The sequence below is a fragment of the Amaranthus tricolor genome, chromosome 7 (genome assembly GCF_026212465.1).
Source record: "Amaranthus tricolor cultivar Red isolate AtriRed21 chromosome 7, ASM2621246v1, whole genome shotgun sequence".
In the NCBI taxonomy this organism is placed as follows: Eukaryota; Viridiplantae; Streptophyta; class Magnoliopsida; order Caryophyllales; family Amaranthaceae; genus Amaranthus; species Amaranthus tricolor.
The window spans coordinates 24,079,924-24,092,218 of NC_080053.1; the positions used below are offsets into that span (position 1 = coordinate 24,079,924).

Here is a 12,295-nt window from a genome sequence, read left to right on the forward strand (position 1 = left end):
ATTTGAATCTTAAAAATTAATAGATCTAGGGTTTTTCCGCCTTAAATTCTTTCTCTGGACTCATTTAAGACCTAGATCCACCCCTGACGTTTTCTAGACCCGACCCACTACACAATTCAAAATCAATTTTAATTTTATTCTAATACTATTCTATATTTATTTGGATTTAACTTAGACTTATATACAACCTATAGATTTATTTTAGTACTAATGAAACCTTTAAAATGAAAAAATTTAAGTGTGAGTAATTAAATTAAGATTCACTTGGGATCCTAGACCTATTAGACCCGACGAGTCGTTCTCAGGGTTCAAAATTTTAGACCCTGAGGATTCGAGTTCAGATGTAGGTCCACCAGAACTTAATAGGTCTAAACTCAAGTCTAATCAAATTCAACCCAAACTCAACTTATGATTATCCTAATTGTATACACAAATTGTTAGGCATTGAGAGTATCCCATAATTAAAATTGTTGGCAATGTCACCCCACAAGAAGAATGTAATTCTTTCTAAGGGTAAGGTTTGATCCTTGGCACCTTGTGTAGAACATGATTATCCAACCAACTCAACTAATTTTATTTTTCACTCTTAATTGCAGTACTATTAGATTTTAATTATTTTTTTAAGTGATGTGACTTGCCTCCCAAGACTATCCATTAGATCCGTTCTTAATTGTAATATATTAAGGTGTTTGAAATGTTGTAATATAGTTGAACTCTTAATTAGTTAAGTTTTATATGTGTAATAGTCCTTAATTATGTATGTTTATTGGGTATTAGCTTAATGTGTACAATAATAATTATTTCAAGTGTGTAAATCCATGCGAGCTAAGGAGCCATAAAACGAAGACATCATTCATTCACGTATGGAGGTCACAAGAAGTTGCATGGAGTTAATCGTGGAAAGATAGAAATCTTAATATTTTTTTTTCCCTTCTAATATTTAAGAGGTTAAATAAGGAAGAAGAAGCTATGGGAGTTGTGCATGATTTGAATTTGTTTGGATATTGAAAGGGAAGGGAAGGAATAATTAGAAGGAAGAAATTAAAAAGTTTTATTAAAGTTGTAATCTTTTTAAAAGTGGAAAAATTTAAATGAAAAACACGGTGTATATTTTCTTTTCCTTTCTCCTATGTAAACAATGAATGTTTACTTTCCATTTTTTTCCCTTCTTTCTCTTCCCTCTCTTTTCCTCTCATTTCTTTCTTTTCTCTCCAAAATTATTATCCAAATATAATGTTATGGCCTTGCAAGTTGGTCAATATTACTTCAAACTTCTGCGAAAATAAGGAAAGTTTTAGCCACCCTACACAATATTTGGATGAAAGGATATGAAAGAAAAGGAAGGAAATGGTAATGAAAAAACATTTCCCTCATTTGGATACCAACAAAATGGGAGGGGAGGAAAATGGGAAGAAGTCTCTTATATTTTGTATTAATCCTTCTAATATCAAAAAGATTGAAAAGAAAAACTTGTTGAATTTGTCCACATTTTACTGTCAACTCACTAATTCATGATAGCAATAGTTTGTCACTTCACTCAAATTTTAAGGAACATTGTATGTCACATAACAAGTCCTCAGTTCCCTCGCCTTACATCTTCTGTGGCCTCTCCGGTATTCATATTGCAGCCTTTAGTGTTGTTGTATTTTAAAGAACTTTTGCGTGAAAGTACAAGAGCATCTTGTACAAACACGTGAAGGAAATGGACGTAGATCATCTATCTCGTCCCAAATAACTATTGCTCTAGTAAAATACTCAATAGTGGTCATATTCGAATCTTGACTAAGCCTTGACCACTCTTCTTAAAGAAAATATAATTGTGACGTAGAAGTTTGATAGAATTTATCATCAAGATCATCCCATACCTCTCTAGCAGTCTTGTAATTATGAATACTTCTTGTTGCTGGATGGTCCAAGATTAATGATGAACCATCCGATTAGATTAACATGTTTTACACCTACCAAGCTATGCAGTTTGCCGAGTTTGATGCTAGCCCTTTTAAGGTTCCATCAACGAAACACGTTTTATTTTTAGACATTAAAGCAAGCACTATTACTCTTCTCCGATCAATGTATCATACTCCATCAAAAGGTATATTTACGAATTTGAAACCAGTATGATCCGAAGGATGCAAGTGATAAACGCTTGATGAATCTTGAGTCACATCTTGGTTTGAACCATTCGTCATTTTGGGATGAATAGAAAAAAAATCAAAGAGAAAAAAAAGAAGAGAAATATAATAATAAAAGAATATAAAATAGTCAAATCTACTAAAAGAATTTTTTTGCTCTGATACCATGTCACAATTTCACAATCGATAGGACTCCATTAAAGTTAGCTTCATTATGGCTAATAGATAAGTTAATGAATTCTTTATTGCAAAAGAAGAATTTCCAACTAGCGAAAGATTACAACATGGATTTCATCTTTATTGCCTCATAACTATTACATTCTTAATAATGCTAATTTAGCCTTAAAAGAGAGAAAATAGAATGAGATAAAGTGTTTTTTTAAAAAAAAATTTAAAAAGGCAAAGGTTGCAATATAAATATTAGAGATCCCACAGTATATGTTAGGCGATGAACTGAGGAGTTGTTAAGTGTCATAAATTTTCTTGAAATCTGAGTGAAGTGGCAAATATTGTTATCGTGAATTAATGAGCTAGCAGTAGAGTATGGACATATTTCAACAAAACTCAATCATCTCCTTCTCTTCTTCTCTCCTTCCCTTTCTTCCCAAACACACCATTAGTGTGAGGAATCGTACACCATGCATAGAAGATAGAACGTAAGCCAATAACAAAAGGGAAATGCCTAGCAAAAGTCAAACTTTTTCATATTCTCTTATTAACAGTCCTATAAGCATTATATTCATAGCAAGATTTAGCAACAATGAGAATTAATGAACCATTCTAAGGAACTACTTGTTAGAAATTTGTTAAGAAGCTTACTAACATTCTTCCTTCATTTAAAATCATTTTGATATAATTTTGTCAGTAACAGTAATAAGGGTAGACTAGGGATGATTATAAGTCCAAAACTCCATTGGACACGCCCTAGCCCGCCTCTAATTTTAGGGCTTGGGTCTAACTTTTAAAGACCCAACGGATTTGAGTAAAAAATATTTGGGTTTGAGCTTACGTTTAGAATCCTTAGACCCAACCTCGTTTTGGATCCATTTAAGATCTAGACCTGCCAGATTCGCTCTAAACTCGACCTAATACACAATCTAAAATTAATTTTAAATTCATTTTAAACCAACTTCTATATCTATCAAGACTCAATTAAAACTTTTATACAACTTAAAAATTTAAAAAGTTTTAGCATGTCGTTTAAGACCCTAAACCCATTCAACCTAACAGGGCTGGATCTAGGTTCAAAATATTAAGACCCTTAGGGTTTGGATTCGAATGCACCAATTAATGGGTCTAGGTCCATCTGGTTGGAAACAATCCATGACCATCCCTAGATGCAGGGCTAGTTTTTGGTGTGTGCAAGTAATCCGTCATGTTGAGCATTTCAAGCTCGTTTGAGAATCCTTATCGTATCTTACTTGCTATGGTGGATGCTAAACCGATTACTAAAGAAGAAATAAAATCCAGAAGACAAAAGTAAGTCCAGCAACAGCTTCAAACATATTTGTTTTTCGCGTTTTTATTTGGGAATAGGGTTATGGAAGAACAAGATAAAGAAGAATGAGGTTTGCGTTTTTAAACATGGAAGACACCTACAGAGAAACGGAAAACAAGATGCAAGGACAATCTCCTACGGTCATGGAAGCGATCAATGATATAAATGTTGTCTGCATAAAACCACCCTGAGGCTACTTCACTTCTTCCTCTGGTATATTTTTTCCAAGAATGACTTCAAAACAGCTTGTACTGCCGTGCTCGGATGTGCTTCAATAGATTTGATCAACTTTTCATAACTCTGGATCTCAAATTTCTCATACACACCCTACAAAAGATCATATATAAACTCAAAAAACATACGTTCGTTCATCTTGATTGAATATACAAGACTTATCGGGATACATTGATTACAATAAGAACTAACCTTAAGATTGAGTATGTTGTAGAGTTCTTTTACTTTTGCAACACAGGATTGATCGCCTTTTCCATAATTTTCCTGATTAGTAATATTTAAGCATGAAAAATTACAAGGCACTAGTTTTAAAATGCAAGTTAACTGTTGGAAAAATAACCCTACATCGAACAATTAGAGAGAGGTTGACTAAGATATAAGCTTGATGAGTAACTCCTCCTATAACCAATTGGTTTTAGGATGGAACCTCATTGGATTTGTATGTAGTCAACTCTCCTCTTATATGAGTCTTGTGTAAAAGCCCAATTCAGTAAGAGAGTTAACTTACATATAAAATTTTCCTCTGTTCATCATTACATAATTCCAAAGCTTTCACAACCAACCAAGAACACTTAAAATCTTCGATATCAGTTCCAATCTGAGGACACAATAAGCAAGAAGGTGAGAATTTCCGATGATCAGATACTCAGAGTTCAAGAAGATTATAGATCTTAGACGGCCGGTTTGTATCTCACCTTGCCGATATAGTTTGGGTCTCCAAAACAATCAAGATAATCATCCTGTAAAGCCGAACATAAGAAAAGAAATTCAGTTAAATGGTTAGTTCTTAAAACCGGGAACTTGAGATGATGCAAAGAGTCTGGATAACATAACTCTATATATGATTATAAGGTCACAAATATACTACATTAAGCACATACAGTAAAACGAACCTGTACTTGGAAATATATTCCCATATCAATCAAAATATTTTTAACGTCAATATGATCTTCAAGCTTTTCGCCAAACATGAGTAAAGCACAAGCAACCTGCAAGACATGAGAATATGATGTCAGACGAAGATTCTAGTGAAACTTTTTCTAGTTAGTGAGATCTAGCATTGACAACGAAATAATCATTCCTTGACTAATCCACAGCCATTAAAAACAGCTCCATGGTGATGAACAAATTTCATCCACCTTTCCACAAATGCATGATCTGGTAATATTCATTTGACATGCTACAGAATGCAATCTGCACATAAGTTCACCTTCAAAAGGAGGTCTGCTTTTTAACAATGGAAGTTTCTACAAGATCTTCTGGTGAATTTACTACAACCACCATAATGTTACTCTAATGCCCACCAAAGCGGCTCATCTACACAGCCTTATCCTTGTATTGATAACAAATAGTACAGGGAATAAAATAAGCCGATGATCAAGAATCGAACTTACTGAAAGATAGAACGAATAATAAGCAGTTTTGTACTGAACGATACGGCGGTGGCTGCATTGCAAAAAGTAACTCAAAATCAGTTAATTTAATTAGCAAATAATCATGACTAAAAGTACTTCAACATGTAAGAGTTAAAGATATCTCAATTTTACTTACAGATCCAATGAATATTTGGAAAGATCTTTCTCTCCTTCAATAGTGGTGATCAGATCAATCATCTGCCCACTAGCAGTTTGGAATTCTACCTGTTACCAGTTGAAATAGTTATTAAATTAGAGCTAATATAAATTTGATAACACGATGTTTGAAGCATCATTACCTCATTAAACAAATCCAACAAATCCACATAGTACTTCTTGTCCCTGAAATGCTTCTTCAGTATTCTTGGGATTTGGTTTCGAAGTATTACACCATCATTAACTGCAATCATGCCAACCTGAAAACGAGAAATTTTTCATTGATAAGTAAAGAGGATGAGATATAAGTTCGAGATATATTATAAGAGAAACTCCTTCGCCAATAAAATGCTAACCTTAGGAACTCTGAACCAGCAAGGCTGACCGCGCCTTGTATGAGAGTTGTCCATTATGTCATCCAGAACAAGAAAATAAGCTTGAAGCTGTCAAGAGACAGGCATCAACGAATGTTGTTAGTGGCTAGCCTTAATATACAAAAGTGAATCACTATTGATGAAATGAAAACTCATTTCTTATACCCATTCAATGCACCATCCTAGGGCAGAGGCAAGAAAGATTTCATCTTCAGTCAGTTCTTTTCCATCCTTCAATCGCTTGTAGCTGTCCAAAACAGAAAGTCCACGATTTAGCTTCCCTGCCAGAAACAAAGTCCAGCACCAGATTGTAAGCTAAAGAAATTTGTGTATAAATGGTTTGTGTATAAATGCCTCAAACTTCTGTGTGTCAAGGAACCAACTCAACCAAAAGCTTAAGCTAATGGTTGAGGCCCCAGGATATGTTATATACTCTAACATGTCCCCTCACATGAGAGCTCTTTGGGCTAGAAGTGTGGATGCAGCACATGCTCTCTTTATGCATGGCACTAAATATTCCACTTTAAATAAGGGGTGGTTGAGATTCAAAATCGTGACCTCTTGTTACGCTGGCTTCTGATACCAAGTCAAGGAACCAACTCAATCAAAATTTAAGCTAATGGTTGAGGTCCCAAGATATGTTATATACTCCAACACTGTGATCTTAAAAGATAACCTATTCACTCCACTTTTCCTTCAAGTGTTTAGACAAGTCCTTATTTAAAGGTTCAACAAAAATGATGGTAGTAGGAGAGGGCAGCAAGCAAACTCAATAAAATTTCTAGTTTCATTCTCTTCTATGGTCTAACCAACTCTGCAAGCCAATCACAAATTTAGTTTCTACATTAGAACTATTATTGTCCTTGGATATAGACGTTGTTTATATATGTTTACTATACGGATCTAGAAGTTTTTGAGCAACCTCGCAAAAGGGTTGGCATTACTACATCGATCTATGCACTCCAAAACAATCTCCTTCCCTCTCCCAGGGATTATTACATGGTTGAAGACGGCCATGTCATGATGTGAAAATTACAATGTTTGGAGGATATCCCAAGTGTATTTTTGTAACTTGTATTATAGTAAATAATGTGATGATCATGGATCATATAATTAATATTTAACAGTTGTCCCTCAAAAACAACAAACAGAAGATAGAAAATCAGCAAGAATAAATGACAAACATCCTTAATAAGAGTAATTCATACGTGGCCCAACATTAATGAAGCAATAAGTTTACAAGGATAAAGATTGCATACCTCCTGGGACATTGTAATCCAGCATCTGAAAAGAACAAAATGATAAATATTTCAAAAAAAGAAAAAATAGAGCATTTAAGAACCATAAATATGATTGTGTTAAAAAATTAAAACAGCAGACAGACCATAAACAACTAGCAGTAGCAGCCAGAATTTCAGTACTATCTCTCTTATTTTTTAATATTAACCGGCATTTTTACTTCTTCGAGTCTGATTGACAAATTATCGTTCAATAATAAATAAACTAGTATAAAAACACGTGTCATACATGGAGTAGTTAGTATAGATATATAAAAAACCAAAGCATGATGCAAATATATATTATCGTTATAAAAATTAAATATTTTTTAAAATCAAAACTAAAATAATAATCTTTTCGAATGTTACAAAATCACATTTTATCCTTAAATATGTTCAATTTAGCAAAACACCATGAACCCATCATTTGGAATTTGCAACAAAATTATTATGGAGAATAATGTCAAAGAAATATCAATACAGGCATAAGTTAGAAATTAATTGGCAGAAAAAATCATACATCTTTCAATCGTATAATTAATGTTTTTATGAAGTATTTTGCTTGCAATAAATGTTTTATATTTTTTATCTTTACCTCCTTATACATATTTTTAATGACTCTAAATATCATTTGCCATACATTAAACATCAACCACATTGATTTACCTGTGCTTTTGTAATAAAATCCCAATTTAATACCATTTTAGGAAATAAATTTAATATACTTATGAGACCTTTTATCTAACACTATTTTTAAGAGAAGTTAATCGTTTACCAGATTTATATACTACCTCAATCTCTTTTAAATGACACTTGTTAGATACATATTAGAGATCACTTAAATATGTAGATTTAAGCTAAACCCTAAAGAGATTGCACTAGACAATCAATTTATGTGTTAAGCTTGTGATTGAGTCTCCAATATATGATATATACTTTAACACACCCCCTCACACAAGAACCAAGAACCTATTGGAGCAGAAGTGTGGATGCGCATAGGCACTGAACATCATTCATGACCTCTTGTCATATTGGTTTCTAATATCATATCAAGGAATCAACTCAACCACAAGTTTAAGCTGACGGGCATAGGCACTGAACATCATTCGTGACCTCTTGTCATATTGGTTTTTAATATCATATCAAAGAATCAACTCAACCACAAGTTTAAGCTGACGGGCATAGGCACTGAACATTGACCTCTTGTCATATTGGTTTCTAATATCATATCAAGGAATCAACTCAACCACAAGTTTAAGCTGACCGGTTAGGCCAGAATATGTTATTAAGGTGATAATTAAGTTCCAGAATAGGATATATATACTCTAACAAAGCTTTTACTAATTTATCATAGATTAAGATAATAAAACTATACTAGTGATGATCATTGTTAAATTACCTAACCCTTTGCCCCCATTGTCAGCTCTCAATTTGAACCCTATTCTATATTAGTCACTTATTTATATCATCGACTCACATTTTTATTAAATTTCACCCAAAATGCAACTAGGGCATGCTGATAGACGTAGGAAACATTAAACGAAATTGAAATTGCATATGATTTATTTCTTTGAAAACCAGAAAAGTGAGTTCAAATCACACACAGTCCATCAAATGATTAAAACAGAGAAACAACAAAATGTGCATTGTCAGATCAATAATAAACTTACTAATCAACATAAATGATCAAGTAAACAGCATTTAAATGTAAAACAATCACTTAAAAAACTAGAAAAAATGCAAAGAAAGAACAGAAAAATGATGAAATGAAAGAATACCCGATCAACCCATTGGCGAGAAGTATCAGTCCAATGAAAAGCAGGGTCATTAAGTAACTCAGATTTAAGAATTTGGTAAACTTGAAGGAATTTTGACTTTAGATCACTCATTATGTTAAGAAATTTCTTTCAAAATTTGCCCTCGTTTCGTTTTTCTCTTCTTCTCTGCAACTTTGAATCTGAAAATCAGAGAGATTAGATTATATATAGAGAAGGAGAGATATAGAGAGAAATGAGATGGGATTTTATTTTTATTTTTATTTTGTTGGTTTTAATTTGAAGTATATTTGTTTATATACCGAAAGAAATAGAAAATTGTTGGAAAACCAAAACAAGATTTTCAGGGGAGTATTTGTTTTTAACAAGCCAAATTGGATATTGTGAAGCAGTGAAATATTTGAAAGTAAGAGAATATTCAAATTAAAAGCGGCGTCGTTATAACTAAATATAGAAATAAGACATATTCTTTAGAATGAACTTATTTGAAAATTAGATGTTGACTAATGACTATCATATATATATATATATATATATATATATATTTGATGTGGTATTTAATTTCATACCAATTAAATTCTCATGATAAATTTATCATGATATCTGAGGCGATGCTTCGATCAAAAATTAAAATGGTAGGTGTGAAAAGAATGATGTCCCTTCTTTAATTGATTAATTCCCACATCTAAACTTGACGAGGGTTTGCATGTGATGGAGCATTGGGATGATTTATTTCACATTGATGAATTAAAGATGATGTGCACAGTTAATAAATCATTGGAGTACTTTTTTCTATTACTATATAATTTTTGAATGATATCTCCTTCACTTATGCAGTGTATGCACCTTATGTTTTCCTGATGATATCAAAGCCACAAATAGGTTCTTAAACCAGATTTGAAGCAATTTCATCATCTATCTAAACCTTACCTATAATTGCAAATGAGAACGCACTTTCAAACCCCATTAATGGATCTAAACATACCATTACCATGAGTCAGCTGTTAGTAACTTTACAAAATTTCAACAACAAAACGACCCAACAAAACGAATGTTGTCTAATAATAATAATAATAATAATAATAATAATAATAATAATAATAATGTGGTTTAATCTGATCTAGTCTGATCTGATATGAAACTTTATGATCTGATCTAATTCCCATAAAAATATCTTAATTGTCTACTAGATCGTCTAGTCTCTTGAGAGAACGTCTCTTTATGAAACGTATTGCAAGTCCAACCCATTAAAGATTAATGTTTACCTACTGTATTCTTAATGCCTATTTACATTATCCTTAATGCTTACTTTCTATATCCTTAATGCCCACTTTTAATATTTTAATTGTCTATTTACATTATATTTAATACCTACATACAATATTTTAAAAAGTATTAATATAATAAGTAACTCAACAAAAAATGATCTCTAACAACAATATGAGTAACTAGATTTGGAATTGCTACCTGAGAAGTTGGCTACTCTTAAATATTGAAAATGATGCTTACAGCAAAACATATCAACTAATGATGATTTAGGATATGAACATCATCACAAAAAATTCGAAATCCAAATTTTCTAATGCACCATTTATTAAGTTTATTTATCTTTTGGACCACTTTAGTTCTCTTTTTATTATGATTTGTGATTTTTCTTGATTTGACAATGGTCATTTAATCTACTATGATGTTAAATAGATTTTTTTTTTTAAAGATGTCCACTTCAATAATGTGGTCATTTATTTGAAGATAATTTTGTCAAAAAACTAGTTTTAAGATATTGGAATTTTTAAAATAATTATTGGGCTTTTTTTGAAAAAGGAAAATTAAATATAGGGCATTAGGTATGTATAGAAGTGTGCATAAATATCATATTTGAATTCTGAAATAATCCATATTAAATTATTCGTAACTAGTTATAAAAATCGAATAATTATCCAAATTTTAGAACCCAAATTGGATATTGGGTTTTTAAACCAAATAACGCATCTCGATCCAGATCACACTTTTTTGAAATTCAAATTTCGATATTTGAGTTTTTAAAAAATATATTACATATATTACAAATTAAGAAAAAAAAACTCTAAAATAAAAACCTTTTTCATTTCTCCTTAAATTTCACCATTTGTCAAAGGTTTTTTCTTTCCCTTGTAGCTGCACAAAGCCCCAGAACTTCGACAGAGAGAAATATTAAAATATTATAAAAACTAAAAACTCTAGATTGTCATCAAATATCCTCTTATTTTAGGGATTGTATGTTTAACATAGAAATAAGTTTCTTATTATAAAGCTTTAATTTCAAAAACTTATTTCAATTCCTGAAAATTTCTCAAAATTATATATTTTGCACAAAATAATATTAATTTTGTAAGAATAAGAATTATTAATAGGAGTGGATATTTGTTATTGAAATCCTATAAAGCATAGAAAGCTACACTTACTGTTATCTTATACTTCATTTGCTTTAAAATTAATTGAGAATTACAGTTTTCAAATTTAGGGCTTTTACGAATTATAATCTGAATGTTTTTTTTGTGAATTACTGCTTTAAAAGTATCAATATGTACCCCATTCAAACCAAGTGATCGTTGATCAACCCCCATGACGTTCGACCAGCCTAAATGACCATTGACCATTACAAATCACTTTTAACTTTTGTTGACCAACCCTAATCACTTTTGACTTTCCTAAACCAATATATCCTTGTGTTTTAGCACTTTAACTTCGTTTTTACCCATCATAACGATATATTTTCAAAAAAACAAACGTCGCGATTATAATTATTTCGAAAATTTGGTCGAAACAAGTACTCATTTACCTATTTTTCGACACGTACACCGAAAAAGATATTCAACGTTATTTTTACCCATCATAACTTATTTTTAAAAAAAACATACGTGGCAATTATCTTTATAGGGTAACTCTTTTGAAAATTCGGTTGAAACAAGTATTTATTTGCCTATTTTTCGGCACGTAGACCGAAAAAAATATTCAACTCCTTTTTAGCCTAATGGAATAGCTCTTTCAAAAATTGGTCGAAACAGGTACTTATTTGCCTATTTTTCTTCACGTCGACCGAAAAAGATATTTAACGTCATTTTTCCATCATAACGATATTTTTTCAAATAAGCATTTGTTTTGACCGGATTTTTGAACATCGTTGCATATCTTTTTCGGTCTACGTGCCAAAAATAGGTGAATAAGTACTTGTTTCGACCAGATTTTCAAAAGAATTATTCCATAAGGATAATCGCGAGATCCGATTTTTGAAAAAATATCGTTATAATGGTAAAAACGACGTTTAAGTGCTAAAATATAAGGGTAAAATTGGTAATTAGAAAAGTCAAAGGTGATTAAGATTGATCAACATAAATCAAAGGTATTTAGTAATAGTCAACGATCATTTTGGTTGAATGGTATTTACTTTGATACTT

At 31.6% G+C, this 12,295-nt stretch overlaps 1 protein-coding gene across 1 annotated transcript; it reads right to left on the minus strand.

Annotated features, from left to right (window-relative positions):
- Positions 1-3,356: 3,356 nt before the first annotated feature.
- Positions 3,357-8,985, minus strand: LOC130817627 (farnesyl pyrophosphate synthase-like). Its single transcript, XM_057683448.1, has 12 exons — positions 8,865-8,985; positions 7,069-7,093; positions 5,975-6,090; positions 5,792-5,878; positions 5,579-5,695; positions 5,416-5,504; positions 5,259-5,310; positions 4,758-4,853; positions 4,560-4,604; positions 4,373-4,462; positions 4,057-4,128; positions 3,357-3,957 (listed from the first exon to the last, which is right to left on the minus strand). Exons 1-12 carry the CDS (start codon positions 8,973-8,975, stop codon positions 3,829-3,831), a joined length of 1,029 nt encoding a protein of 342 aa, XP_057539431.1. The 5' UTR covers positions 8,976-8,985; the 3' UTR covers positions 3,357-3,828.
- Positions 8,986-12,295: the final 3,310 nt, after the last annotated feature.